This window comes from Artibeus jamaicensis, unplaced genomic scaffold, assembly GCF_021234435.1.
Source record: "Artibeus jamaicensis isolate MK-2021 breed Jamaican fruit bat unplaced genomic scaffold, CSHL_Jam_final contig_373, whole genome shotgun sequence".
NCBI lineage: Eukaryota > Metazoa > Chordata > Mammalia > Chiroptera > Phyllostomidae > Artibeus > Artibeus jamaicensis.
Window position 1 is genome coordinate 1965132 of NW_026521807.1, and position 16895 is coordinate 1982026.

Here is a 16895-nt window from a genome sequence, read left to right on the forward strand (position 1 = left end):
AGTGTGAGGAGCACTTACTCCCGTCCGTGGAGACCAGTCAGTGTCCAACCCAGTGGGCCCCTGACAGACAGGGCCCCGCATTTGCTGTCCTGTAACATCCCCCGCCCCCAGTGCACACACAGACACACCCAGCTCTCACACCGGACCCAGCCCCTGTCATTGTCGTCCTCGTAAGGTTATCAGTTTTCCATTCAGTCACCCTGTGGAAGAGGTGTCAGTGCACCATCATAGGGACGGGAATGCTAAGGGCAGGCAACTCACTCAGGGAAAGCCCCGGTGAAAAGTATTGAAACCAAAATATGTGGCCATATTTTTCTGACTCCAAAGCCTTCCCACCTGGTATCCTGTTTGGTATCCTGTATGTATGGAATGTTCTTCCGGCTGTTCTTTGAGATGGATATGAAAGTGTCCTCATATTGTTGCCTGTTGCTGGCCCACCTGGCCACGGGGCAGCACCCTGGACCACAGAGAAACTGGGCACATATCTACTGCAGACCAAGCACACATCTCCCATCTCCCCAGCCTGTACCCAGGCTTCAAAAATTGGTTCTCTTCATGAAGCAACTTCGCTTTGCCCCTCCCTCCTTTATTGCTGGTGGTGACCCCAGCAATGAAGGAGGAAGGGGGCACCCTGCTCTGTGTTCACCTTCCTCACTTGGAATCTGACAGATGGCACCTTTCACAGGGACCAGAGTCCTCCATTCTACAGGGAGCACCTGATGGCTAGAAACCCTGTGCTCTGCGAGAGCTGGCACAGCGATACTGTCACTTGGTGTTAGTCACCTCCTGGCCTTTACCATCAGCAGGAGCAAATGGGCTGAGGGCAGTGGGCACCTGGAAGGGGGAGACTCTGCTGGTAGCAGGTTTTTTCTTGGGGACTTTTTCAGGCCCCTTTAAGAACCTACCAGCCCTCTGAAGATAAAACAAGAGCAGTGAGGAAGAAGTGGAACAGGGGATGTTAGATGTAATGGGGAAATTGAAAGGACCTTTGTGCTGTGGAGTTGGAGGTGGTCCTGGCTGGGCTAGTCCAGCACGTTCCCCTGTGTCCCGGCAAGCACTCCTCCAGAGGGTGCAGCATCGCTGAACTGACCTGTAACCGCTTTCCGTTCACAGTATGTCAACCCGGCCTTCGAAAGGATGATGGGCTACCACAAGGGCGAGCTCCTGGGGAAAGAACTCGCCGAGCTGCCCAAAAGCGACAAGAACCGGGCAGACCTCCTCGACACCATCAACACGTGTATCAGGAAGGGCAAGGTGGGTGAAACCGGCCGGACAGACCGCGCACCCTCCCCGATGCCTTCTCTCCTACTGTGGGTTTCTATGTCACGTCTTTGAGACTGGCTTCTTTAATAATGTTACAATTAAATGAAAACTCTTCTGTATTTGCGAAGCGAGTGATTTTTGTATGTCAAGCAAATCTGGTGCTTATTGTGATGATAGAGAATCTCGTGATCTTGTTTAAGGAAATTTCATCCCACCTGTCACTGCTGGAATAGCATTCGTATCTCTGAGCAGAGTCCCGCCCATGGAGCTTATCCAGTGTTTGGGGAAATAGAAATATTTGATGTCAGTATTCACACAGGCCCAGTTTTCGTTTCTCTTCTCATCGCAGCTCCGTAGGGTGGACAGCTCACCTCTCCCTGCTGCTCCGCAATGTCAGGGGCTCGCACTCGGCCCCAGGAGAGGAAGGCGGCGCTGCCGAGCAGGAGGGGCCTTCCCTCCAGCCCCGCCCCCTCCAGAGCAGGGGCGCTCGCTGCCAAGCAGGGGCTGCCTGGGCGTTTTCTTTTAAGCATTCGGAGTGCTTTCTGGCATGCAGTTTCTTTCACCTCGCTTTCTCTGATGTGGAGTAGTTAGACAGCATTGTCTTCATTTAATGGGGGGGCAGCGCACAGGAATAAAGTAAGTTTGGGTTATATGTGATGGCCAACATTCATTTTAAAAATTTGGGGTGGTGAGGCTGAAAACAGAGTGTTGTCAAGTGCTCCAAAAAAACTGCCACAAGAACACTGGCGCACGCTGGAGGCCCCCGAGAACATTGCCACCCACCTGGTGCCCCCTCCCCAGCAGAACACTGCCACACAGCTGCCCCCACCCCCCGCCCTGAGATCACTGCTGCACACTGGGGGCCCCGCTCTTCATGCCAGTTGGCCATCTGTGTGAGAGGAGCAGGACAGGCTGCAGAGACAAGGCTCGGGCTCTGATTTAACTGCTCCCTCCCAGAAACTGTGGAGGGGCGGTAGGTTCCCCTTGAAGTCACCAGCATCTTCATCCCAGCCACTTCCCCAAGGTCCAGAGACAGCAGGACCCTTCACACTCCCCTTGGCCTGTTGCATGGACCCTGTCAACAGCCAGCCCGACCTCAGAGAAGTCTTGTCTGCTGGCCGAATAGTATAGTAGAAAGGTGATGGGCTTTAAGGAGTGTTAAAAGGTGAGCATTCAAAACCACGTTCTCCATTTCCCAATATGGGCACATTAGTTAGAATCTGAGCCTCTAATTACCCATTTGTAATTTAAGAATGAGAGCTGTTGTGAAGATTTTGGGGAAAGTTCTCAGAAAAATCCTTTGAGCTGGGGCCACTACACTCGTAGGGAAGAGAGCAGGGACTCTTCCCACTTGTCAAGTGTCCTGAGACCCAGGAGAGGCAGCCTGGTGGTGGACGTGTTCATCTAATTGTGTTCGCGCCTTGTGACCATGAGCCGCACAGAGACAGCTTTGCAGCAGAAGCCACAGTAGAGTGGTGTTTGGTGAATGCAGTGAAAGCAAGTGGGAATTTATTGCTCAACTTGGTGAGACCCTCTGTAGGAGCAGACGTTGGCCTCGACGGAGGATTTTAAGAGCTCTCTTTGTCCATGTAGGAATGGCAAGGGGTTTACTATGCCAGACGGAAGTCCGGGGACAGCATCCAGCAGCACGTGAAGATCACCCCCGTGATTGGCCAAGGAGGGTGAGAGCAAACTCGTTAACTCTTTTAGTCGGAGGGCCCATGTGGGCTTATTGAAACGTCAGAGTAAGCGTTAGACCTGCAGATCTGGTAGGCTTGGGCTGTACGTAGTATATACCAAGGACACCGCCACGTGACCAGCACACATGGCTTGTCCTCTCTCTGTCTTCTCTTGCTATGGGCTTCACCCCTACTGCCCACCCCCACCTGATCATCTGTGGTTCCACTATGCCCACTACTCTCTGAAGGAGCTCAAGTTCTAGGGCAGCCTCCTTCATGTCAACAGCAAAGCAAGGGGGAGCCAACCCTCCCTCCTTGAGCCTCTGTGCTTTCTCCAGGCGGCAGGAAGCCGCGGGTTCATGGTTACGTGGAGAAAGGTATGTCTGATTCAGAGCTGAGGTGATCTGATTCCATTTCATCTCAGATCACCAGAGAAGCCTATTTCTCTGGGAGCGATAAGGCAAATATGCGATTCCTTTTCCTTCTCCCAGTGTAATTTTGTGAGACCCCCTAGCAGCCCATCACTGAGGCCCCTTCGTAAACCAGTCTGAAGGTCAACACCAGCCTCACAGCACAGGCTTATAAGGGCTGTGTGCCATGGCGTGAAGTTTTGGAAAAAGAAAAGGGGGCGGTCATTGTGCCAGTAGCCAGAGAAGAGAGCCAAGCCTGTGACTCTGTGGCTGCCCGCACTGCCTGCAAATTGTGTGGTTAGAAAATAAGACGTTCCATAAGGTCAGCCAAGTGTCCACAGGCTGTTCCCCCTCTGAGTTTACTGGCTTGGTCAGTTTCAAAATTGTTTCCCCTCAGTTTAGAGACCACCGTCTCATATTTCCTGTCGTTCTGCTTCAGTGTCGGGGGCGGGGGCACTGGTGGTCCCTGACCCTCCTCCTGAGTGCAGAGAGAGGCACCGGGCCCTTCTCCTGAGCCCACGGCCCTCTGCGTGGCCACCCCCAAGCTGTCAGTGCCCCAGACGTTATCCTCATCCTCATGCCAGCCTCTCAGGAAGTTCCGGCGGAGATTCACGCTGCGTATGCGTGACCAGAATTGCTAGGTGACCAAGGCCGAGGACATGTGCTATGGCTGATAATTTCCGTCAGAATGAATTTTTCTGATTTTACAGAGAAGACAGAAGTTCTTTTGTCCAGACACTGTTATATTTTCCCCCAATTTTAGGCATTGAGCTACCAGAAGAAAATCTTATTAAAAGTAGGGAGTTTTTACCTCTTACTATTCAGTGAAGTTCATTACAGGATAACCAGTATATTCTTTGCTCTCCTTGAAGTTCTCCAGAGAAAACTGAACCAGAGAGAGAGACAGAGTCAAAGACAAACAGGGAGAGAGGAGACTCATTACTATAAAATCTAACACAGCCCTCTGGAATTCCCGGCTTTACTTTCACTAGAAAATCTACCTCTAGCTGAGTTTTGTACAGGGTGGAGGCACCTGTAGTCTTTTCCTGGTCTCTTCTTCGTGGTAATGAGCAAGGCTGCAGGCTGTTTTGGGATTCTGCCCATGACCTTGATATAAGAGGATTTTTCTCTGCCTGAAAAACGCCACCATTATGATGACCGTGCTGTGACATACTATGAAAAATTAAATATAAAAATAGCCCTGAAATTTGATCATCGCCCAAATGAGTCTTTTGCCTTCTATATAAGCTATAAAATTATTGGTGTCAGCAGAATTAAAGCCAATTTTTTCTGGAGTAGCATTTCATCCTATCACTGAAGACAGTGAGGAGCGAAGCCTCAGGAGTCAGTTGCAAAGTGAAATCCCCATTAGGACAATGTTCCCAGCCAGTGGTGATGAAGAGGAAAGCCCGGTTTCTGAAGCCATGTGTGGGCTGTGTGTGGAAATGCATTTTCTGTGGATTGGATTTTGTTTGAATTTTGAATCTGCTTTAGAATAGACCTTCAAGTTTTGCTTTAAAAAGTTTCTGTTGATGTTTTCACTTGCTGATTTGTTGAATCATCTTGTATCTGACTCACTAATAACTAATTATTTATGTTATTAGGAAAATTAGGCATTTTGTCTCCCTCAAGAAACTGTGTTGTACCACTGACAATAACAAGCAGGTACAGTATGCAGCTTGCTTCGTTTGCTTTGTCAGCCTGACCCTGCATTATGTCCTCACCACTGTTCTCCGCTTGTCTTTCTCCATATCTTCTGTGGTTGCAAGTTCAGAAGGCTTATAGCAAAATTCAACTCCTTTGGCAAACAGTAAAAAAAAAAAAAAACAAACCCCAAACCCCCTGCAAGCCTGTGCTGCCATCTTGGTGATGCATATCACTTATGATTTAGCTTGTGGCTGTGCAACTCCAGACTAATATTTTATGAAAGCATAAAATTCCTCCTCCAAATAAGAACTCTTCTGTTTTTCTATCTTAATTTCTTAAGCCAATAAAAAATGTATGTGCATTGTAATGTTTCACCCTTATAAATTTATATCCAAAACAGGAATCATCCTGAATTAGTACTGTGATTTTTTTTTACCATTACATCATGCAGAACAATATATTTTAGCATTGTCTTCTGCAGTAAAAGAATTTTAATCAGTTTCTATATTTAAGAACCTTCCTTTTTAGAAAGTTTTATTGTAGAGAACAACATTGGTATTTTTCCTTTTTGATTTATACTTTTAATGTTGGATTATGCGTATTTTTCACTTCATGCTTTAAAGTTTGTTGACTGAAAAGTACTGAACGAACAATTGTTAATTATCTGTTTTCGACAGCATAAAACGTGTCCTTTGACTTAGACGAGGACTTTAAATGGAGAGGCAGTGCATCTAAAGGATGTGAAAGACAGGACCATAGTCCGTTCTGGTGGAACATGTTGGAGACTTGTCAAGTGTACGATTAGAAGGGGAAGCCTGGCCAGGCAAAGAAATAAAGGGGGGGGACGGCAGGACCCAGAGGTGCCTGGGCTCCACCCCCGACCCCCGGGAGAAGAGGGCTCCCACCTCAAAGGGAGGTGGGGCCGAGTGCAGGAGCCTGCATGAGGCCTGCAAGTCAGAGCTCAAGTCCACTAAGGCATCAAAGTCAAGAGGTATCTATTTGCACAGGCGGCAGAATGATCCCATTCGTCACCACAGAGAGTTACAGATGTGATTGTTGTGATGAGAACGTCTAATGTCTATTCTTAGCAACTTTCAAGTATCCATCATAGTATTGCATCGTTAACTACGTCACCGTGAGGCACGTTACAACCCCGTGACGTACTTACCTTGCTCCTGGAAGTTCGTACCTTTGACCCCCTTCACCCATTTACCCTCCTTATCTCTGGAAACCACCAGTCTATTTTCTGTATCTATGAGTTCAGTTTTGTTTTTTTTTTAATTTTTACTTTTTTAGATGCCACACATAAGTATATCATATGGTATTTGTCTCTGACTCATTTCATTTTGGCTGAGGTCCATCCATGTTGTTGCAAGTGGCAGGATTTCCTTCTTTGTTATGGCAGAGTAGTATTAGATTATTATTTACATGGGTCTTTGAATAATTTTGTGCAGTGTTGCTTCATTATAATGTTGATGAGATACTTTGTAAAATTTGTCACACGTGGTTTCACTTCCAGTTGCAGAACCTATCAGTGGTGGTAAGTGAAGACTTACCGGGGGCTGTGTGTGTGTGTGTGTGTGTGTACACTTACATAAATACCTCATTTTTTACACATTTTTTAGATTTTATTTATTTTTAGGGAGAGGAGAAGGGAGGGAGAAAGATGGAGAGAGAAACATCAATGTGTGGTTGCCTCTCACGTACCTCCCACTGGGGACCTGGCCTGCAACCCAGGCATGTGCCCTGACTGGGAATCAAACCCGTGACCCTTTACTTCACAGCCCACACTCAGTCTACGGAGCTACACCAGCCAGAGCTAAATACCTCACTTTCTTTATTCATCTGTTGATGGACACTTGGGTTACTTTCATGTCTTTGCTATTGTAAGTAATGCTTCCAGTAAAGGACATTTATCATGTCCTTTGGATAGTTACGCTGAAGTGGAATTGCTGGATCATATTGTAGTTCTATGTTTAACCTTTCTGAGGAACCACCCTATAATTTCCACAGTAGCTGTGCCAATTTACATTCTTACCAACAGTGCAGAGGGGTTACCTTTTCTCCACATTTTTGCCAACACTTATCTTTTGTCTTTTTGATAGTAGCCAGCCTAACAGCATGAGTTAATATGTTAGTTTTCATTTGCAATTTTCCTGAAGATCAGTGATGTTGAGCACCTTTTCATATACTTGTTGGCCATTTGTACATCTCCTGAGGAAAAATGTCTGACTTTTCCCACTCATGGGTGGCAATCCACGTATGGCGGGGGACCAACTTGATTTATGCAGGGACTTTTTTACTGTGCACGTGGCGGTGCTTCTTACCACTCCAGCGTTCAAGGGTCAACTGTGCTCAGATCCTCTGCCCATCGGGATTAATTGGATTGTGTGTTTTGCTGTTGAGTCGTCTGAGTTTTTCATATATTTTGGCTATAAACCCTTTATCGGGTATATGATGTGTAAATATTTTTTCTCCTTTGGTGGGTTTCCTTTCCATTCTGTTGGTGGTGTCCATTGCCGTGGGAAGCCATTGTGTTTGATGCAGTACCACATGTTTATTTTTGCTTCTATCACCTCTGCTTTGGGTGTCACGTCCAAAAACCCATCACCAAACCATGAAGGGATTTCTTTGCTATGTTTTTGTCTTCTGTGGCTTCAGATCTTATATCTGTTTTTAATCCATTCTGAGTTGATTTTTATGTATGGTGTTAAGAAAGGGGTCCAGTTTTCCTAACATGATTTATTGGAGAGACTGTTTTTCTCCATTGTATATTCTCGGCTCCTCTGTCATAAATTAATTGATCATCTATACATTGATTTACTTATGGGCTCTCTATTCAGTTCAACTGAGCTCTGTGTATGTTTTTGTGCTAATACCATACTGTTTTGATTCTATAGTTCTGAAATATAGCTCAAAATCAGGAAGTGTGTGCCTTCAGCTTTATTCTTCTTTCTCGAGATTCATTTAGCTATTCTGGCAAAATATTCTAGAATAGCCAAAGCAATCATGTGCTTTGAAATTGAAATATGCTTGTGCAATATGAAATTCCTTCTTTTGCACTAAGAATTTTATCTGGAATCAGGAAATTTTCAGTAAATACCACCAAGTCACTCAGAGAGCCAAGTCCTTGGAAGACCAATGGCAAAAGAAGGAAACTGACTTTCATAGGGAAAAAAGTCCTTTTACCAGCAAAGCTTGGACAGCCCAGGAGGAAGAGGGGATCACATGGGAGCTGACACAGGAAGGGGAGAGGTGCAGGAAATCCTGGTGCCTCGTCACAGAAAAACCACTGAAGCCAAGCAGCACAAACCAGCCCGTATGGGCTGTGCTGAGCGTTCATGCTAGAAACGAGCCACGTACATTCATTTTATGTCCGAACCAAGCACAGCCTTCCCCCGCTGACCTAGCCTTCTTCCTACCCCTTCCTCTCTTTCTCACTAAATGAATGGGACCCCCAGTCTCCCTGTCACCAGTCTCCTTGCAACTCCACGTGCCCAAATTCTGCCAGGCCTTCACAGCCTAGCCCAAGAAACATCAAGTCCCATCTCCTTCCTCAAGTCCCCAAAGAGCCTTCTTTACCATTATCACGGCTATTGGCATGCGTAACTGCCCTCTCCTCTCCAGTGGGGTCACTAGCACATGCTTGTCTTCAATTGCACATGCTTCCTGACACACAGTAGGCCTTCAAACTATTGGTTAGCTTGAAGGGAATTGAATGTCCAGGTCCTGTCCTCCTGCCCCCTGCTTCCCAGAAGAGCAGCCAAGCCCACAGCACAGGACTGAGGGATGCGGAATCGAAGGCCCACTTCTTCTTTTCTGAGGCTCTAAATAGAAACGTCGTTACTGCCATGAATTAGCTGCTGTTCTGAGAATAGTGGAAACTCAGAGCTCAGATACCCTGAGTCATTGACGTCACCTAATGGTGCTGTACAGGCCTAGAGAGACACTTAGATTTGCCAATAACAAAGAATTTTTATATCCCTGGCTAACCACAGTGTTTTTCCTCATTGAGTGGCTGAAGTGAATGGTGATGGTTTTGTGATGGAAAGGGCTCCCTGGGGTGTGGGGGAGCGGTGGGGAAGCAATCAGTCTGCACGCAGGTGGTTCCGGTGGTACTGCTTTCTGGGGTCTAGCTCTGATGTCAGAACTTAGCCATGGGTTTGCATTGTAATGAGGAATGAGACTGTAAGCCGGGCTGCTGTCTTCTGGCGATGCTTGTCAGCAACAAAAGTCTCCTTTCCTCTGTGAACCTGTAGCTCTTTGCCAACAGGCCGGAAATGCTCAGTGAGGTTGGTCTGCTATAAATACAGTCTCTACCTTTGCCACAGGCCCGCTTTCTCCTCAAATATGTATTGAAACCTGTTCTGTGCTGCCACCAGGGACACAAAGTCTCTGCCCTAGAAGCCATAGGGGTTACAGACAGGTAAACAGGATACATTTCTAGAGCACAGTGTGGGGAGATAGAGCCTAACACCAGAGAAGCACTAAACACAGGCCCACGGAGACTGGCTAGGATATTTTTGGGTGTCAGCTACAACCTGCAGGCCAAATGTGGCCTGTTTTGTACATAAAGCTTTATTGGGACACAACCATGCGCCCTTGTTACATAGTACTGTGGCTACATAAGTACAGTTATAGCAGAGACCATATGGCCTGCAAAGCCTAAAATACAGGGTCCGGCAGAAGTAAGGCTTGCTTGAGTGTGGTTGGTAGGGTAATGATATGAGTGTAATAATTTATAGTTTTAATTTGAACATTTCACCTAAAATGCCATATGGTGTGCTTGAGTTTGATATTGTTATGTTGCAGAATTATATGCTTGTGATTTTGTAATAAAAGATCTTGTAATAAAATGGGGGCACTATTTGTGCAGGGGCCTGCTGTGTTTACTCCCTGGACCTTTACAGAAAAAGTTAGCTGAACCCATTTCTAGAAGATAATTTTCTTTTTCCGATCTCTCACTTTCTTAGGCCAGGGACAGTCTGCCTGGCCTCCTGGAAGTCTCTCTCTCCATGCACACACACTTCCTTGGGCACCCCTTGCCTTCCAGCCAACTCCTGCACCCTGGTTCAGAACTGTGGGGACCTAGTTTCTCTGAGACCATTGCCTTTTTCTGAGATGCAAATTCAAATCCAAATGTATGACTCAGTGGAATTTCAGGGATCTGGTCCTCGAGTCAGATTTGTGTAGGACCAGGGAGGCTTCCAGAATCCCTGACTTTGTACCAGCTTCCCCGAAACTAGCCTGGTCAAAGCAGGGAGCCTCACCACTGCTACCTCCACAGTGCCCACCCCCAGCCGAATCACAGTGCATCTCCCTTCTCAGTTTCTCCTCTGAGCCCTGGCCAGCAGAGTACTCCCAAAAGCCAGTGTGCCGGTGGCGGGTTAGGAGCCCTGAAAAAGAGTAGGGGAAGCCAGCAGGTAAGAAGGCAGGGCTGTAGTGGGTGATATGGGTTTAATCAGCTGGTCCCCTTCTCACAGAGAGACAATGCATGGGCCATGGGGAAGCCTCGGGGAGGTGCAGAAGTCTCATGTCTGGTGAGAGGAAGTGGTTTTCTTGTGGATTCAGGGAGCGTGGCCCACACAAAGAGCAGCTCCCAAAAAGACTCCCTGTTCCATGGGGTTAGAGCAGGGGAAGGTCTGTGGCCCGGCTCAGAGGAAGAGCTCTGTCTTCCCGCCACTCAGGGCTGCAAGACAGAAGCTGATTTTTTAAAAAATATATTTTATCGATTATGCCATTACAGTTGTCCTATTCCCCCCTTCATTCCCCTCTACCCTGCACACCCCTCCCCCACCATTCCCCCCCTTTAGTTCATGACCACGTGTCTCAAGTTCTTTAGATTCTGTATTTCCCATACTAATATTTCCCTCCCCCCTATTTATTTTCTACCTACCGTCTATGCTACTTATTTTCTGTACCTTCTCCCCCTTCTCCTTCTCCTACTCCCCTGTTGCTAACCCTCCAAGTAATCTTCATTTCTATGGTTCTGCTCCTGATCTAGCTGTCCTCTTAGTTTGCTTTTGTTTTAGGTGTGGTTGTTAATAACTGTGAGTTTGCTGTCCTTTCTCTGTTCATCTTTTTTATCTTCTTAGGTAAGTCCCTTTAACATTTCATATAATAAGGGCTTGATGATGATGAACTCCTTGAATTTGCTCTTATCTGAGAAGCACTAAGAGCCAAATGAGACCAGCCTGACCTGGATATTGTACAGGGCTTTAGAGCTTGAAAACAGAGAACTCTTGCCTTTGGAATGCTATTGACCACGTTGTCACCTTTATTTCATGATAGGATGGTTGTTTTAGCCAAGAAAAAATAGGAAGGGCATAATCTCTAAATGAAGAATAGCTGTTTAACTTGAATGAATCTGGCTTGGTGGTGAAACGGGTCTCTCCCATTGCAGACTGATATGAACATTGTCACAGCTTGAAATCAGTCTGGGGACAGACATTTGGGAGTCACTGACTCCAAAGCACCTTCAAATACGTCATACTTTCAAATGGAAAAGGCAAAAATGGGCGCCAAATTGGCGAAGTTTGCAATGATGAAATCTTGCTTTCAGATAAACTTTTGGAGGTTCATCAATATTTTGTTTTATAGTAAGCTATTTAATCTTGAAATTGCTGTAAAGATTAGGAAAAATAGAGCTTTACTGTAATAATAAGACTAAGTCTGTCAGAAGTGTGTACAAGTTGCAAAGGGTACGGAGTAGCTGGAAGCAGAGGGGGCAGAGAACAGTCTTCAGTTTTGTGAATGCTTCATGTGGGGAAGAAGGGACTGAGCCCTGAAGGCCAAAGCTGTAGAAAGTTTTAAGGGATCAGATTAGACTCAGTATGGGGAAGATTTATTAGATTGACCAAAATTGGTAGCCTTAGTGGGTAGTGAGTTCACCACCAAGGGAGGTAGTCAAAGAGAAGTACACCGAGCACTCAGTAGGAAAAGCTGTCTAGGAAAGTTATTCATTGGCCAACTGTTACACAAAATTGGAAGTTCTCTAAGTGTGGTGCCCTGGAACAGCAGCTGCCCCAGGAATTTGTTAGAATTGGAAAGTCAGACCTACAGAACCTCTCTGGGGGTGGGCCTGTGCAGACTGTTTTAATAAAGACCTCCATGGGATTCTAATTCACTCTAAAGTTTAAGAGCTACTGGACAAGATGAATTGCTTCAAGACCTGAGCAGTGTCTGTTCTGGGTTAAATGTAGTCAGAAAGGATTGTTTCCACTTCTGCCCTCCAGCCTCCCCATCCCGAGTATGAGGGCCTGACGCAGGCTTCTCGGGACCTGGTATCGAAAAGGACCCTCAGCTCTGCTCCTGCCACACCCAGCCTGTGCCCCAGACCAGCCCGTCCAGTACTGACGTTCCTAGTCAGATGGAGACGTGCCGTAAGTGTAAACCACATGCTGGATGTCAGACACTTCGTATGAAACAGAAGGCAAATTATCTCATGAAAATTCTGTCTCATATTGATCACATGTTGAAATGATAACATCTTACACATATTGGCCTTAAAGTATTAAGGTTAATTTCTCCTGTTGGTTTTCGTTTTTACTTTTTAATGTGACTACTAGCAAATTCAAAATTATATATGTGGTTTACATTTGTGGCTCCCACAATATTTCTGGTCCAGCCATTTCCTCCACGATAAATCTTACCAGGAATCCAGCTCCCACGCCCTTGCACACGTGATAAAGGAACCAACCAGCTGTGCACGTGGTGTAGTTTCTGCCAGTGAGTCAGCTGCAGACTGACTACTGAGCCTCCCAGGAGACAAGGGGGACGTGCTGAGGAGCACGTTTGGGAAGAGGTGGGGAAACCGTCCACTAGTTCCCACACTGCAGCAGAAAGCCAGTTCTCACTCTCTGGAGCACCTGAGTGGATGGTGAGGAGCCTGGGGCAGCATGCCTCGGACAGGCTGCTGCCCACTGCCCCGGGGCCCCACTCCAGTCTCCCACCTTCCCGACTGGCCTTCTCTCGCATGTCTCCTTGCCCCGAATGCCCCCGGGTCTCTACTCTCCCCACATTTGCCAAGTTCCATACCAGCCCCTCCAATTCTACCCTTCCTGCCAGGAGGCTTGGCTGACGGGCCTTTTCATGATTTGGGGACTTTTCTAGCATGTGGCGGAGCAGGGTCCTGATGACTGAGACTGTCTAATATTTCATGGCGTTCTCCATGAAACCGGGAGAAGAGAGGGCGGCTGATGCAGGGAGCGAGGAGAGAAAGGTACATGGAATCACTTGCTGATTTCTGCTCATCGATAACCCTAGTGCCAAAACCAGGTTTCCAGGTTGTCCTAAGTACCCAATACCTGATATCCGGCATGTGCTTGTGAGTGGTGTGCACCCTGTGCCACTGCCTCGTCCTTCAGGACTCAGACCAGCTTGTTACTCCAAGAAGATCTTGCCACACCTGCCGACTGTGTCTCTGTCCACTAAGGAGGTGACAGTGACACTGTCTGCATCACCTGTTGGACCATTCATCTCACACTGCTTTGGGGCAGTTTGTACCCACTGTGTGTGTCCAGTAAACATCAGGAAATTCTTTTGAAAACTCATTTTTTCTCCCTAACACGATAACCTTTGGAACACATAGGAAATAAAAGATGTAGCCCTATGTAGCCCCAAGTTATTATTACTGGTAGAGTTTTGATCTGTATGTGGCCACTGTATAAGTATGTGTGTCAGGTGCTGTGACAAAGCATTTTGCCACATTCTCCCGAGACACACACCCAAGCATGACTTCTTAGAAGGGAGCCGGAGAAAAGGATGCTGCTGCTGGAAGCACGACCTCATTTTCCTGAGAGCAGCTGCTCATGTTGAGAAGCGTATTTTACGTGATCAGTGTTACCGTGACACTGGGCTTGTGCATACATACTCTGCTCACTGTGGGCGTCCCAAATACTTGCTGACGTATTTGGTAAAGCCACTAAATAAACAAAAATTTTCCAGTTAGCTTTAGTAGACATTTATGTGAAGCTATTTAAAGAAAGGCCTCTAATATTGCATAACCGCATTTTTCCCCAAGAAATCTCACTAGAACAGCCAGACCCTGAGCAGACACAAATGGGATACCTGCCGCGTGTCTGAAGGTGCAGACAAAAAGGAGCTCCCAGTGGGGACGGTGGACCAACAGGGACACGGAGAATACATGATACAGGATTATGTGTGTGGAAGGTCTTGACTCCAAGGAGAGAGAGACAATTTCCTGCCTGGCATTGGTGGTGGCTGCCTTTGTGGTAGTGAGCCAGTCTCCACAGCTTCATGAAGCCCTAGGGGCCTGGGGGCTGAAGCTGAGCCGGAGTCACCTGGCTGATGAGGGGAGGGCAAACTGAGAACATCCTGGGCATATGCACCTACCCTGAGCTGGGTGGGGGAGGGGCCTGCCTCATTTCAGGAAGACATGGCACCCTCACCCTTTTGTAGAGGCTCGGCCCTTGTGGCCAACTGGGCAGCATGCCCCGGGTTGTCAGTCCTGCACAGGGTGGGGTTCCTTTGCCCGGTTCAGTCCCTCGTTCTGTCCTTTCTGCCTGTCAGCAGGTGTTTATAAAGCACTTCTCCTTGGAGGGGGACAGGTAGGAGGTGAAAAAACAGAGGGGAATGGACTGTACAATGGAGCTGAAGTTGAATTTTCCAAACAATTTTAATTTATATTTATGTGCATGTTAGCTATTTGCATCTTGAAATTCATCCTATAACAAACCCATGGAAAATTCTGAACAGAGATATTTATTGTAGGAAAATATGATCAGAAAAGTTAGAGTTCATATGGATAAAAACCAAAAAATTTATATCTGTATTTGTGATTTAATTGAGATCACAATATATCTGTATTGGCACAGATTTTTTTTTAGTTAAACTGATATATAGCATTGTATTCGTGATAGGTGTACAACGTAATGGTTTATTATGTGTATAACCCACAAGATGCTCTCCACAGTAAGTTTATTGACATCTGTCACCACAATTACACTTTTTTCTTGTAATGACATTTAAGATCAGCTCTCTTAGCAACCTCCAAACATGCAGTGCAGCATTGTTAACAATTGTCATGCTGTACGTTACTTCCCTGAACTTATTACTGAAAGTTTGTGTCTTCTGACCCCTGCACCCATTTCATCCACCCCACACACCCGCCTCTGGCAATTACCAGTCTGTCCTCTGTACCTGTGAGCTTGGTTATTTCGTTTTGGGTTTAAAATTCCACATATAAATGAAATAATAGAGTGTTTTTCCTTTTTTTGACTGGGTCTTAAATTCTTATTTTTTTATTTATTGTATTGTTTTTTATTACCACTTAGTCCCCTGTGCCCCTTGCCCCTGCAGCCACTACACTGTTGTCTGTGCCCACAAGTCCTTTTTCCTCAATCCCTCCACCTCCTAACCTTGCCCCAGCCCCCGCCACTAGCTGGCAGCCTGTTCTCTATCTGAGTCTGTCTCTATTTTGCTTGTTAGTTCAGTTTGTTCACTAGTTTCCACATATGAGTGAAATCATATGGTATTTGTCTTTCTCTGACCGGTTTATCTCACTTAGCATAATGTTCTCCATGTCCATCCATATTGTTGCAAAGGGTAAAATTTTCTTCTTTTATATGGCCAAGTGGTATTCCATTGTGTTTATGTTCTATAGTTGTTTTATTCATCTGTTGATGGACACTCAGGCTGCCTCCATATTTTAACAATTGTGAACAACATTGCAGTGAACATAGGGGTGCTTATGTTCTTTTGAAGTAGTGTTTTAGGTTCCTTCAGATATATTTCCAGAAGTGGGATCACTGAGTCAAAAGGCAGATCCATTCCTAATTTTTTGAGATACCTCAGTACCGCTTTCCACAGTGGCTGCACCAGTCTGCATTCCTACCAACTGTGCAGAAGGGTTCCGCTTTCTCCAAATTCTCACCTGCACTTGTTTGTTGATTTACTGATTATAGCTATTTTGTTGACTTATTGATGAATGCCATTCTGACAGGTGTAAGATGATATCTCACTGTGGTTTTAATTTGCATTAAACATCGTAGTGACATTGAACATCTTTTCATATGTCTATTGCCCATCTGTATGTTAGAGAAGTGTCTATTCAGGTCCTTTTCCCATTTTTTAATTGGATTTTTTTGGTGTTAAGTTCTGTATAAATTTTGGATATTAATCTTTTATCAGATGTATTGACAAATATGTTCTCCCATTCTGCAGAGTTTTTAAAAAAATAATTGTTGATGTTTTCTTTAGCTGTGCAAAATTTTTTTAGTTTCATATAGTTCCATTTTTTAATATTTTCTTTTGTTTCCCTTGCCTGGGGAGATATCTCAGATAAAATACTGTTGCAAGCAATGTCTGAGATTTTGCTGCCTATGTTTTCTTCTATGATTTTTTATGGTTTTGGGTCTAACATTTAAGTCTTCGATCCATTTTGAATTTATTCTTGTGTGTGGTATAATAAGGGTCTAAGTTCATTTTTCTGCACGTACCTGTCCAGTTTTCCCAACACCATTTATTGAATAAACTGTCTTTAGCCCATGTATGTGCTGGCTTCGTCTGTTGAATATTAATTGAATACAAAGGTGTGTGTTTATTTCTGGGCTTTCTATTCTGTTCCATTGATGTATGTGTCTGTTTTTATGTCAGTACCAGGCTGTTTTGGTTACTATAGCCTTGTAGTGTAGTGTGGTATTATATAGTGTGATTCCTCCAACTTTGTTCTTTCTTAGGATTGCTATTGCTATGCAGGGCCTTTTATGGTTCCATATAAATTTTTGAAATATTTTGGTCCTATAAAATATGTCATTGGAGTCTTGATAGGAATTTTATTGAATCTGTAGATTACTTTGGGCAGTATGGACATTTTAATAATGTTAATTCTTCCTACCTATGAACAAAGTATGCACCTCCACTTAATTTTATCTTC

General features: G+C 45.5%; 1 protein-coding gene across 4 annotated transcripts in view; it reads left to right on the plus strand.

Moving 5' to 3' along the window:
* The window catches only part of PDE8B (phosphodiesterase 8B), a 233123-nt gene that overhangs the window by 146514 nt on the left and 69714 nt on the right, over positions 1-16895 (plus strand). For all 4 annotated transcript variants that reach the window (XM_037143708.2, XM_037143709.2, XM_037143706.2 and 1 more), the window contains exons 8-10: positions 1114-1254; positions 2857-2945; positions 4957-5017. In XM_037143708.2, the coding sequence (XP_036999603.2) occupies positions 1114-1254; positions 2857-2945; positions 4957-5017 (291 nt within the window). The remainder of the gene's footprint in view (positions 1-1113; positions 1255-2856; positions 2946-4956; positions 5018-16895) is intronic.